Source organism: Tachypleus tridentatus, chromosome 5 (assembly GCF_004210375.1).
Source record: "Tachypleus tridentatus isolate NWPU-2018 chromosome 5, ASM421037v1, whole genome shotgun sequence".
In the NCBI taxonomy this organism is placed as follows: Eukaryota; Metazoa; Arthropoda; class Merostomata; order Xiphosura; family Limulidae; genus Tachypleus; species Tachypleus tridentatus.
This window is the reverse complement of record NC_134829.1, coordinates 34,360,756-34,375,033: the sequence shown is the minus strand read 5'-3', so window position 1 is coordinate 34,375,033 and position 14,278 is coordinate 34,360,756. Positions and strand designations below refer to the sequence as shown.

The 14,278-nt window shown below is 33.9% G+C and overlaps 1 protein-coding gene across 2 annotated transcripts; it reads right to left on the bottom strand.

Annotated features, from left to right (window-relative positions):
• Positions 1–1,780: 1,780 nt before the first annotated feature.
• On the bottom strand, positions 1,781–7,978 carry LOC143250899 (uncharacterized). 2 transcript variants are annotated; one of them, XM_076502067.1, is made up of 3 exons: positions 7,858–7,978; positions 3,606–3,687; positions 1,781–2,910 (listed from the first exon to the last, which is right to left on the bottom strand). In XM_076502067.1, the coding sequence occupies exons 2-3, from the start codon at positions 3,664–3,666 to the stop codon at positions 2,327–2,329; spliced, it is 645 nt and encodes a 214-aa protein (XP_076358182.1). In that variant the 5' UTR covers positions 3,667–3,687; positions 7,858–7,978; the 3' UTR covers positions 1,781–2,326. The 2 variants fall into 2 exon arrangements, with proteins under 2 accessions (XP_076358182.1, XP_076358183.1); XM_076502068.1 differs by having other exon boundaries at positions 3,606–3,683; positions 7,858–7,912.
• Between the last annotated feature and the right edge of the window lie 6,300 nt (positions 7,979–14,278).

The window sequence follows — 14,278 nt, the reverse complement described above, 5'->3', positions numbered from 1 at the left end:
AATTGGATAACAGCAATCCCAAAACAGCTTCATGGGGTATTTGTGCCTTTGATATGATCAAAGTACATGCAAAGGTGGTATAAGAGTGTGGAAGTATCTGCAGATCTTAATTATATGACTCGACATGTATACTTTTGTCTCTTTAGTATCCTGGGCCTGGCATGGCCAAGCGCGTAAGGCGTACGACTCGTAATCCGAGGATCGCGGGTTCGCGCCCGCGTCGCGCTAAACATGCTCGCCCTCCCAGCCGTGGGGGTGTATAATGTGACAGTCAATCCCACTATTCGTTGGTAAAAGAGTACCCCAAGAGTTAGAAGACTAGCTGCCTTCCCTCTTGTCTTACACTGCTAAATTAAGGACGGCTAGCACAGATAGCCCTCGAGTAGCTTTGTGCGAAATTTCAAAACAAACAAACTCTTTAGTATCCCCATCTAGTGTCCTTAGACTGTATTATTCTGTTTTCCTGTCTTTTTAAATTGTATGAGGAAATTTTACAGCTTCTAGGAGGCTGCACCGCTAATTATATGAAGCATTGTTATTTGCTTTATCCAAAACAAATATCTTATTAATAAATACATTTTAAAATATTGTTTCTAACTTAAGTTTAGAAAAGGTTGGTGAAAATATTTTTATAATAATATCAAATTCATTTTAACACTTATAGTTTATTTGTTAAGCGCAAAGCTATGAAGCTGTTGTTCCAACACATAGCTACTCTATAGGCGATCTGTGCTGTACCCAACTCGAGTATCGAAACTTGATTTTTAACGTTATAAGCCCTCACACATGCTGCTAAGCCATGAAGGCAACACTTATAGCCCTTTTTATTCCCTCGGTAGGTCACCAATAAATTAAAAAATGTACAAGACCAGAATTCATGGTTTGATTTCCCGCGATAGAGAAATCACTGATCGCCCATTGCGTAACTCTGAATAAAAATAACAATTCCTAAACAATATACCGTTTTTTAAGTTAAAAATGTTTTAGTTTTTATTTTATTTTAAATGTTGCTGTAGTAACTACAGACTAATTACAAAGAAAGTATCATGGTTTATAGCACAAGAGCTCTTAAAGCGTATTGAGTATCACTTCATGTTATACGTATGTAGTAGTACTATCCGTTACACCTCATAGTTAAGCTGCTATGCCAAGCTGAAATGAGGTACAGACTTTTTTGCACAGTATGGAATGTTCACAACTAGCCGTCTTAAATTTTAGAAAATAAAATCTGAACAGGTACGTGCACTCGAGTACATGATGTTTGAAAAGTTTGTTCGGTTTGAATATTTGCGCACATTTATACAAGACTGTTTGCATTAGCTATCTGTAATTTTGAGCCGATTGGCTTTAAGAAAGGACGCTAACCAATAGCACCCACTGCCAATTCTTGCGTTTCTCTTAATCTAATAATGTAACTTCACTGTCACTTTTGTAACGCACTCGTATCCCTAAGATGTGAAGTGCTATTTCTCTATTCGGTAATTGGGCGCACATCACAAACCTTTGGGTCTACAGCTTTGCATACTAAACACTTGACCTTTTTTCATGTTATTAAGCAATAATCACAACTGTAATAAAATCGACTTTCCTTTCGTCATGATATTGGTAAAAAAAGCCAATGTGAAGATGTGATAGTAAGTTGTGATACTAAATTTTCAGAAATATATAACACCCAGGTTTAAAGGATTGACACCAATATTCATTGATGGCCGATTTAACGTTCACTAAACCGTACAGTCAATCAATGCTGAGAGAAAATAAAGGTCACAAGATAATGCTGTCGACGGGAGAAAGAAAGCGAATTTACTTGTTCAATTCAAGTGCACTTTCTTCAGTTATTTCTACAAGGAGATTGTTGAGTAAATACTTACTTTAATATCATCGTTTTCAGTTTGTTTGTTTGTTAAAATAAAGAATTTGTTCCTTTATCTACATTGTCTAGTATTTATATTTCACACTTAAACTCAATCAAGTTATTAAACACAAAATATTTCTTTTGTTTCTTAATCAAATCTGCTGTTATTTGCGAGTTTACCTATATTATATTTGCCGATAATCAGTTTTACCTAGAAATACCACATACGTATTAATAATGAACAACATGTATCTGCATGATATATGCTCTATTTTCTTTAAATTCCATATACCAATTGGAAATTTCACATGTAAATCAAGATCATGGAAAAATTAAACATCAATGATAAAAAACTATAACGTAAAGCATCTTTACGTTTTGTTTTACACATTGGAAATCATAACGAATTACGTAAATTAGGTTGAATTATTCCTCTATAAAAACAGATTACTACAAAGAGCTTCACGAATTTCATATCATTGGAAACTTGACATTTTTCAAAACATCTGTGAGATAATATTTCAGTTCATTTTGAATGATATTAATAATTTTACTTTTCATATTTTGTGCTACTTTGTTCACTATAAGTTTCAAAATCCAGTTAAAAAGGACGGTCAGCCCTGTGACTTTTGTAATTTGAAATCCAGAAAACGTAACGACTTGAAGATCTTTCAGACTGACTTGTCCTGTGTTTGTGTCGGCGTTCAGCATTAGTTTCACAGCTACTTCACCGAGTTCGCCATATATCAGTCCACTGATCTTGAATATCCATTTTTTAGCCCAGTAATTTCCAGAAAGCGTGATACTTGTGACTGATATTCTTCCTTCTAACTCAGTTACTGCGGTTGCGTCGTTAAGACTTATGCTGACGTCACCAGATCGTTTTAAATTTGATAGTCCTCTCACTACTACGTTTGTTACTCGAAGATCTGACTGCTCTAATGCTACAGGAATACTAAACGGGTCAATTGCAGAAACGTATTCTCTGTTGTTTCGAAAATTTAGAATAACTTCATCGATATAACGATTCATGTTTCCTTCGGTTAACACCATTTCTAGGAGGGGAAATAATATACGTCACAATACATACTTTTAAAGTTCGCGAGCTCACCTAAACATAGTAATTTACAATATAATAAAAATACTGAGTTTACATGAATGTAGACTAAAAGTTACCACAATTTAGCATATACATTAAGTAGCACAATGTTAGCCATAGATAACATTAAGTAGCACAATGTTAGCCATAGATAACATTAAGTAGCACAATGTTAGCCATAGATAACATTAAGTAGCACAATGTCAGACATAGATAACATTAAGTAGCACAATGTTAGCCATAGATAACATTAAGTAGCACAATGTTAGCCATAGATAACATCATGTAAATTTTAGATAGCATTAACTTCATAGGAAGAAGTTACATCATATATATATTTATACATAGAAATACACACACAACTAGCATGATGTATATATTTACATATACAAATACACACACAACTAGCATGATGTATATATTTACATATACAAATACACACACAACTAGCAAGATGTATATATTTACATATACAAATACACACACAACTAGCAAGATGTATATATTTACATATACAAATACACACACAACTAGCATGATGTATGGTAGCTTGCTCTATAACTGACTATAATTTGTATAATAAAGACTACATTTTATATCACTGTATTTTAAATGATATATTGCATTAGAAAAATTTATTCCGATACTAACCATTATGACACACTGATACAGCGACAACTGCGGTTAACGCAAGAATTAACGTTGCCTTCATCTTTTGTTGTCAAGAAACTATCTGAAACAAAGTAAAAAATAGAAATTATGTTGGAAACGTAAAATATTAAAAATTATCAAAGATGATACATTTGGAAGTGTATTATTTTTTGTTTTTGCTTTTCCAATGATATGTTAATGTTTTAATTCTACGAACATTTTTGCAAACTTTTGTTGACTCACAAATTTTGTTAACACTAAAACATATTTTAAAATTTTTAATAAGACAGTATTTCAACAACTTTCGTTAAATATTAATATCGAAAACTAGGCTCAAAATAAGGATAATTATACACTAATTAAGTTCAAGCTATTTTTTTAAGGTATATTGTCAAAAGTTTAAGTTTTATGCTTGCTAGAGGGCGCTTGTCATTACGATGACATTAAGATTTTGAAAAGTCACGAAAACTAAGAACCGAGAAGTTTATGTTCAAGAAGAACCTGTTCCATCCAGGTCAAATTCAGTCCTACGTGTGTCCAAGAAATGCACCAGATTGTATCATTTTGTTCCATCGAATAAACAATTTTCCTGGGGAGAATTCCCTAAAACCCATTCAGAAGATCGCTTGTTACATTTGCATCATTTTACCGAGCGCTAAAATTTTACTTTTTCATAAGTCTCGCTTAAATAGATTCCTGAAACATAGGAGAGGAAGAGGTTTTCATGGTACCCGACTGTCTCAGGTCGCAATAAACATGACCAGATAATCATAAATGAAAGGTCTGAAGTACATTACAACACTGTATTATTCGTTTGAAATTCTGCACATCGCCCTCTGATGCTAAAATTTTTCTGTAAAAAGGGACTATTGGTATTAGTGTGGCTCTTTTCACACAAAAAATCAGTATTATCCACTAATACATTGTAACCTTTAAATAGCTCCAGAAACGTGTAAACTAAAAACAAGAGGGAACCCTCAACAGTTGCGCTTTAATCAGATCTCAATTCGGTCAAGAGATGAAGCTATGAGCTAAAAGTTTGTGCTTAGGAAAACAAACAACAAACTTAGAACCATTCTATGAGCCGTTATGCCGCGTCTAAAATAAAGTTTCTTTAGTAATATTTCAGTTTTCTCACGTGCGGCTTGACTTAATTTTGCTATTTACACTGTAAGGTTAGAAAGCGAACTACAATAAATAAGTTTTTACGTATTATTTCCCGTAGTCTATCTAGCTTAACCTTCTTACTTTCATATATTTTTGGCTGTGGAAAGTAAATCGTACTTTGATCACAGAAAGTTACCAGATTAAGCGAGAGCTAAATTTATTAGGCGTTATATTAAACTTTGAGAGAAAAGTTGTTGTTTTTTTATTAAGCAGAAAGCTACATGAAGAGCTACCTGTGCTCTGATTACAAAGGGTATTGAAACCCAGTTTTTAGCGGTGTAAATCCGCAAACATACCACTGTGCCACTGGGAGGAGCGAAAGAAACTGTGTAGTGAAAGACCGGATACTGTTTTGTGAATCTGAACTATATATATAATTAATTTTGCTCCAGTTTCATCATTAATGAATACATATACACCCTTGTGCAAATTAATTGAAACAAATGGTCATTTTACAATATTTTCAGCATGGTGCCCGGTGTAGGCTCGCTGGACCCGCTGATTTCCTTTAATAGTCATTTTTTTTCACATAGACGGCGTCATTAGCTGTGTTTTGCAATACGGTCGATCTATATTTGGGATATATGACGAAATTTTGAGGATTACGTCATTCGAAATTGCGTTAGAAGGGCAAGGAGACCAGTCAAAAAACAACTTCTTACCAACTCAGTGAAGAAAAAACGGTATCAATGGGGTCTGAAATACAAGAACTGGACGCAAGAACAATGGAGGAAGGTGTTATTCAGTGACGAGACTCATTTCTTCGTGCAAGGTCAAAGAAGTCTGCATGTTCGCAGATCTCCAGGTGAGAAACTTCGAGAATCTTACATCAATCAGTTCGTAAAACATCCCTTAAAGAAGATATTTTGGGGCTTTTTCAGCTACTATAGCGTCGGAGACTTACATATCATAGAAGGTATGATGCGAGGACCACAGTACATCGAAGTTTTGCGGGAAAGAGTCTTTCTAGAATTGAAAAGAGATTTCCAGATGGATCTGGTATTTTCCAACAAGATCTGGCTCCGTGCCACACATCAAAACTTGTGAAGAATTTTATAACTACAACGCAAATAAAAGTGCTGGACTGGCCTGGAAACTCTCTGGACTTAAATCCTATTGAAAATCTTTGGGCGATTTGTAAAGAAAGATTTCGAGGAAAAACTGTACTACGAAAGATAAGCTAATTGAAGCCATAATTCAGGTGTGGTACCGCGATCCAAAAATTAGTAAAGATTGCAGTCAACTCGTGGACTCGATGCCAAAGCGGATTAATGATCTTCTGAAAAATAAAGGAGGTCATATCATGTATTAATTTGTGAGTAATTTTTGGGTTCTCAGAAATAAAACGCAAAAAATTGAAAAAATCGTAATTTACAGTCTTGTTTCAATTAATTTGCACAAGGGTGTATATATATTTAAGAATCAATCATTAGATTAATATTTAAACTATTAACTACTAGCAGACATAAGTGCTCAACACAATAAATATGACGAAATAAAGGCTTTTATGGTGGCAAAGAAATGTCAGATGAGACTGCTGACATAAGTGCTCAACGCACAGTAAACATAAAGACATAAAGGCTTTTACAGTGATAAAGAGATGTCAGATCCGAATGCTGACATAAGTGCTCAACACACAGGAAATATAAAGACATAAAGGCTTTTATGGTGACAAAGAGATGTCAGATGCGAACGCTGACATCTCCTTCATGTCACTCCTTGATTTCAAGGCTCTAAAGATACGTTCCAGGTTTGGTGACAATCAGTCCAGCTGTTCGCCAATTATACGCCGACTCTTACATAAGAACAAAAGCATAAAAACGTCTGTATTTTAAAAATTACCTGAGTACGGTAAACAGACTAAGTTGGGTATGACAAATCCACTCACCGTTTAAATAATAAATCTAATGTAATAAATACAGTTTACTGACACAGAGAACGAATTCATTCATATCTCATAACTACACGTTTTCTAACGAATTCACTCGTATCTCATAACTACACGTATTCTTCACTATTTTAATTGTCTTTGCTTTATAAAATTATATTTCTTTATCACTTTACTCTGATTATTTTGGTCTAGTAAACTGATATAAACGAGTATTTTTATCATGAAGGATGGATACTTTATGCGCAAGTAGCTAAACAGAGACCCTTAGTATTTAGGTGTAGTCGTCTCTAATTTTGTACTACTGACCCTAACAAAAGCAGATGGTTAGTAGCACTTTCAGTTACAAATGCTTTTTTGAGACTTTCCACCGAATAACAAAACTTTTGGCTACTTTAGAATGCATCCACAGCTGAACGTGACAAGTGTAAAGTAGCAAAATCGCTGACCTTTCACCACACTAACCATTCGGTCACACCCAACCCCTGTCTGAGTTTAAGATGTGTTCTAAAATATTAAAAAAATCAAAAACAGCAGTTATTTCAATCTTATATCACATCACATTTGTCTGCGGATTTATAATGCTATAAAAGAATTTCATCGAATTGTAAACATTCCTTCTTCTATCTATATCATTACACGTTTTTTAATAGGTAGGGTGAAGAACATCATTTCCATGACTTCTTTTAGTTTTTGTTCTTTAGTGAAAAATATTGAATTCAAAGTTTATTTTAATATGTATAAATAATTTTTCAGACTTTTCAAAACGCAAAAAAAAATGACACGAATTTGCCGAAATATTACCAAGTTTGGCCAAATAGTGCAAGTTATTATTCAAATGACTTAGGGTGTTGAGATAATTTAGGTAAGTCACATATTTACCAACGACGTATTTAATTTTCAATTAAGTTCTTGAGTTACACATTACACCTACAAGTATTCCAGTTTTGATCGACGTGACAACAGGTTGACACTAAAATCGCCTAAGGTTCTGATACATCGTTTATTTCATTTATCAACAAATACTTAAAGATTCTTACTAAAATTAAGGCTTTAGTTGACTTAATGTAATGTATTTGTTTTACAATATTTAATATAACACAAAAATTGCACATTAATTCTTAATTTAAAAATTCAACAACATTTACAAAGACCGAACTAAATAATTATAAGAATCGCAAAAGTGCATTAATTTACCTCAAACATGAAAGGTGGCCCAACGTCCTTTTCAATCATATGTTTAATAAGAAGTGCTTCTTTTTTATATAACTCGTATATCTGTCAGAATAATTTCTAGAAAACAGGTGTTAAAAAAAGATAACATGAATCCGGTTGATATTCAACTTTTTATGTAGTCTGTAGCGATTATATGTTCTCTGAAGTAGGCGTATGCCTTCCTTGAACAGATATTTAAAAGCTTCATGATTTTGCTGACGCGAGAGAATTTGAAAGAAGTTCGTTTGTTTGTTTGTTTTAAATTTCGCAAAAAGTTACACGAGGGCTATCTGCGCTAGCCGTCCTTAATTTAACACTGTAAGACTAGAGGGAAGTCAGCTACTCATCACCACCCACCGTTAACTCTTGGACTACTTTTTTACCAACAAATAGTGGAATTGACCATCACTTATAACGGCCTCACGGCTGAAATGGCGAGAATGTTTGGTGTGACGAGGATTCGAACCCACGACCCTCAGATTAGGAATCGAGTGTCTTAACCACCTGGACATGCTTCACTTTTATTATAATACATTGAAAGCAAAATAATTCATAAAAATATAATGTATTTTTCTCTTACATCAAAAATGGGCCACGATCAGAAGTCGATATTTTTGTTCACCTAAATAATGAAAAACAAGTATCTATTTTTCGACAGAAGCAAAAATTATATATATTTTTTTTATTATCATGATTTTTTTTGTTCTCTTGCCTTTTGTTTGTTTGTTTTTTAATTTCACACAAAGCTACTCGAGGGCTATTTGTGTTAGCCGTCCCTAATTTTGCAGTGTAAGACTAGAGGGAAGGGCAGCTAGTCATCACCACCCACCGCCAACTCTTGGGCTACTCTTTTTCCAACGAATAGTGGGATTGACCGTCACATTATAACGCCCCCACGGCTGAAAGGGCGAGCATGTTTGGCGCGACGGCGATGCGAACCCGCGACCCTCAGATTATGAGTCGCACGCCTTAACACGCTTGGCCATGCCGGACCGTTTTTCTCTTGCCTTACGTACGCTTATACGTAAGCCTAATTTCCAAGAGCATCCACAAATAATGTGACGTATAATAACAGCTGATAAGAAAGATACTAAAGATTAACGTGGTTTAATATTCATGCATTGCTTCGTTTCTTCACCGAAGTGACACATGTTTGTGAAGAAAAGAAAAATTCTTACAATTTCAGTTTTGTTGGTATGTATTTTGAATGCCTCTCGTCTTGCACTATTAAATTAAGGACGGCTAGCGTAGATAGCCCTCGTGTAGCTTTGCGCGATATTAAAAAACAAACAATTTATTTTGAAATACTATCTTACGTCACTGTCACACAAATGTTGAAGTCTTGTGAGAAAGGCAGTCTTTGTTATTTGTTTAGTATTACATGTTTAGTGATCAAATAATTTTGATAATAAATCAAATAGGTGTCATTCAGTGTTCAATTATTTTGACATGTAAAATTCATATGTTAATAAAAATCTGATTATTCAGTACAATTAAATGTGTAATAAACTTCAAAAGTGACAACATTACATCAGTGGAATTTCTATTGAAGCTTTGAAGACAACACACTTTTTATTTAATTATGTTGAAAATCATTTTATAAATTTAAAGCTTTAAATATTGTCTTTTTTATCTGATGTTCATGAGCAAATAACGATTTTTCTCTGTTTTAAACAACATTGCAATTAGTGCTATAAGAATACAAAGTGGGGACTCAGCAGATAGCTCGATGTGGCTTTGTTATAAGAAAACACACAATTATTAAGTGGAATTCACATATATTAATATTTAACTATGTTGAATCCTGTGTTACATTTTGTCTCTTACCAGCCCTCCAGTGGCACAGCAGTAAGTCTGTAAATAAGGCTTATAACTCTAAACACCGGTTTTAGTACCCATGGTGGGCACAGTACAGATAGCACGTTGGATAGCATTGTGCTTAACTACCAACTACCTCCCAAGTGCACGAGATACGTTTGAAAGCTTGTAATGCTAAGTACTGAAGTTCAATTCCTGGAGATGGGAATATCATAGATAGTCCATTTGTTAGCTTTACACTTATCACTGAAATGAACTTATGTTATCGTTTTCAAGTACGGATCTACATAATATTCCTGATAGCTTGTTTTTTTTTTTAATAGAGTAATGAAAACTTGGATTTTGTCCATATTTGACATAGATCGATTCTTGAAGAGAAATTGTACGCCGAAACGCTGATATTAAATAAAATACCATTCATCCTGGAACTGTTTGCTCTGCAAGTTGTAAAAAGTAATAAAGAGTCCCTAGGACATGGACTTAAACTCATCCAATCAGCTGCTTTGTGCTATAAAACACCAAACCAGCCAACCTGTCTTTCTAAAAGAAGATATAACTAAAGCTTGCTATCAGAACTAGCCATATATCGTTGGTAATGATTAATTATGATACATACATTTGCCAGCGTATTATCAACAAAGAAGTTGAGTTTAGTGTTTAATATAATTCGAGTTATTAATACTTTATCTACAGTGTTATACACTCTATTAATGATCAATATTTAGACTATGCTAATGATATAAGTGTTGTTGTTTTTCAAATTAGGTCGAAAAACACGTCCGCAAACAAAGAAAGGGACGTTTAAATGTTCAAGCTTACAATAATCACACACACTCCAGCCAAAAAATAAAATATGCCATAGTTTTTAGAAAATTAAACAAAATTCGGAATTCGAAATTAATATTTCCTGATAGTTAGCTTACTTTAAAAATTATTTTTGTGATTTTTGCAAACTTTAAAAGAAATTGAATAATAGATTATCCATTTCAAGTGGGTGAAACTGCCGCCCCCCAGTGGAACAGCTGTATGTCTGTGGATTCCCACCGCTAGAGAGCGGGTTTCAATACTCGTGGTATGCAGAGCAGAGATAGCCCATTGTAGAGCTTTGTGCTTTATTTCAAACAAACAAATTGAAACTCACTTTCTGCTGAATACTTCAAAAATAAATTAGTAGGATTAATGTTATACATTTTCATAATTCTTTATTAGCGAACTTTCTCGTACTCATCCTAATTGTTATTATTTTATTATGATTACTTTTTTTTCAGACTTTCTATAACAGTTAAGTCCTCAACAGCTACAACATTATTAGAAGCAAGATGTGTGAAAGTACACTTTCAAAATTATTTCAAGTCGTGGTTATTTCTTTTCTGAAGTAGTAAATTTGTACTAGTGATATGTGTACTGATATTTCTCAGTAATTTGTAGAAATCATTGAAAGGGCTAGGCTCAAAGACAAAAGCATCGTAAAGCATGTTTTTGTCTGTCTTTTGAGAGTATGTTAAAAAAAAAAAGATTATGGTTGCTTCTGATACACATGGGGTAAAAACCATAAAAGCAAACAGATCCTCTTTTATTCCTTTTCAATTGGTTTGTTTGTTTGTTTTTGGAATTTCGCACAATGCTACTCGAGGGCTATCTGTGCTAGCCGTCCCTAATTTAGCAGTGTAAGACTAGAGGGAAGGCAACTAGTCATCACCACCCACTGCCAACTCTTGAGCTACTCTTTTACCAACGAATAGTGGGATTGACCGTAACATTATAACGCCCCCACGGCTGAAAGGGCGAGCATGTTTGGCACGACGGGGATGCGAACCCGCGACCCTCAGATTACCTTAACACGCTTGGCCATGCCGGGCCACATTTTCAATTGGTGTTTCCTAATAATTCGCGGCAAGCAAGATGCGGAATCAGCTGTATATTTTCAAAATTGTCGGTACTTTTTACAATTCAGTAGAAAGGGCATTTTGGGAGCATAAGGGCAGGTAGGAAGGGGCTTCAGCTCAGATAGATACCTCTCTGTTCACTCCACTGTTATTTTAAAAATTACTGAAGCATTTTGCAAAATTAAGTATGATGTACAGATGGCAACGCCGAAAGAAATAGAAACAAGGGAAGAATGAATACATAAAACCATACAAAAATTACTGCATAAATAATCAGTCTTTCAAATAAAACGTATCTGTAACTAAATGTTAAATACCTGTCAGATGCACGAGTTTAGATTTCAATAAAATCACTTAAACTGAACAGTACTATACAGTATTACAGTGACCAATAACCATAAGCTTGTATTTACTCAGTACTTACTGATTACTTTTGTATGGTTTTGTGAATTCATTTCTGAACTTATTGGTATTGCCGTCCTTACATCATCTTTAATATTTTCAATGTTTTTTTCTCTTCTTTCTCTCTTTTTTTTAAACAATTTCAATGAAGTAAGTTGAAAAGTGAACCTTTGTTTTACTTTTACAATTTAATGGCAGTATATGTTGTTAATAATCAGTTTTGTCACTTTTTCTGATTTTGGATTACACTGGGGCCAGCGAAGCTGGAATGGTTCTCCAAGGTGATAAGAGATAGTTTTGCTCGCTGGACCGAAGTTAAGAGAATATTTACAGAACCCATGTCGTCCAACTTCACCCTAACTCGTTGCATGTGCATACAATCGACTCCGCCACATACGAGGGTCACGCAGATTAGTATGAAAGGCATCACACATATCCAGACCATGAAATATGATACCACACACACACATACACAGCTGCCAGGCTCAGCTCTGATAGAAATTTGAAGAAAAGTATACCACTACATAATGTACTATTTTGATAATTAAAAAACTGTCGTTTTTCTTTTTAAACTTAGAAATAAGTAACAAGTACACAGACCTGTCAATTGCATAAATACTTGATCTTCTTAAGATCTTGAATATTAATTTAGATTATTTTTTCATTATTTAAATTGTTTTGGCAGATATCGTATTTGTGTAATGAAAATTCACAAACGGTCGTTATATAAGAACAACGTGTATTGTCATCTAGCGACAAGAAATGAAATTTATTTCTGAAACATGGAAACAATATATACTTATAAATTGATATCATTGCTAAGTAATACCTTTCCTTTTTTATTATTTCCCCACATCAATACGTTTTGGTAGAAAAATAGAAGCACATAATTGCTCAACTAAGTCTATAACTCAACTTTAACAATTACTTAGAAGCATCATAGAGTAACAGATTCAATGCAGTGGCCTTTTTTTTTCCCGACTCATTCCTTCAAACTAAGTACTGCTGTACTTCGTATATTATAATAAAAGAACGTGTCTGTGTGTATGTGACTGCCATAGCCCCAAGATGAAAGAACTTGGAAACTTTAAATTTTGTACTCATATTAAGTGGACCTTGATGGTGTGCATCTGGGTATTATTATTAATGTTATCCATGTGTATGCGCGGATTAACGTGCGCATTTTTTACTGAGACAAGCTAGTGACAAACTAGCTGATAGAAAAGTCAGTGTGTGTGTTTTGGTAAGAATGTGTTCCAACAATTGCTTTCATGTCATATTGTTTAGGAACAAAAATATAACTTAATATTGTCGTTAGCCCATGTACTGGAAGTATAAAATGATATGTATAAAAAATAAACTGGAAAAATATTTATTTCTTTTTTTATTTGAGAATCTCCATTCATTAGAGACGTTTGTTTTGTTTTTTTTTATTAAAAACGTCGGTGATATAGCAAAAATACCTTAATTCAGAAACGATTTAAATTTAAAATTGGATTGATATTTTACTTTGTACACTTAGCTCTAGTCTAGGTTATCACACACTAAGTATTTACTTTAGGCTAATTTAATTATTTCTTTAAATCATTTCATCGTTCACTACACTTACGTTTCGTAACAGCCTCTTTCTCGACTTCCGTGCAACTCCATCATTAAAATCGTAATGAGCAGATAATAATATAGCTATTTTATTTAGATAAATGCATTTTGGCTTTTATGACTCCTCTTATTTCGAGAAATCAAGCGTGACGTGACACACACTAGCCTTTATCAAGAATATATTGACCTAATAACCCGAGCAAAACCAGACACTTTAGGTAGTGGTACATAACGCTTAATAGGTGATGTTAATTGGTTGCATTTGTCTATAAAGTTTGGACAATACTTCAAGTTATTAGCACAGATCTTCATCAGGTATGTAATACACTGCTCGCCAAAATCTTAAGACCAATAAACATAAAGAAAAAATATTCATTTTGCATTGTTAGACTCAATCACTTATTTGAGTAGAGCTTCGAAAGATGAAAATAAGAAAAGGAAAAATAAAAATAAAAACATTTTTAGCATTTAATAAGGAAAATGTAAACACTGTGAAATTAGCCTAAATACTAGCTGGTCAAAAGTTTAAGACCATACTGAAACGAAGCGTTAATCTGTAAGCACGTAACGAAATTTAGTCATTTGTGTTCAAGCATTCGCGTTGTCAACATCTCCCACTGACATCTTCTGTGTTACATTGGGTAAAAACATGGCAAAGGCTAAAAAGTTGACAGAATTTGAACGTGGCAGAATTGTCG

What these genes read in the sequence shown, in the direction of transcription:
- LOC143250899 (XM_076502067.1), bottom strand. Translation starts at nt 3,666, where the DNA reads ATGAAGGCAACGTTAATTCTTGCGTTAACCGCAGTTGTCGCTGTATCA. An exon ending in TGTATCAGTGTGTCATAATG is followed by an intron (nt 2,911 to 3,605) that starts GTTAGTATCGGA and finishes TTCCCCTCCTAG; the next exon opens with AAATGGTGTTAACCGAAGGA.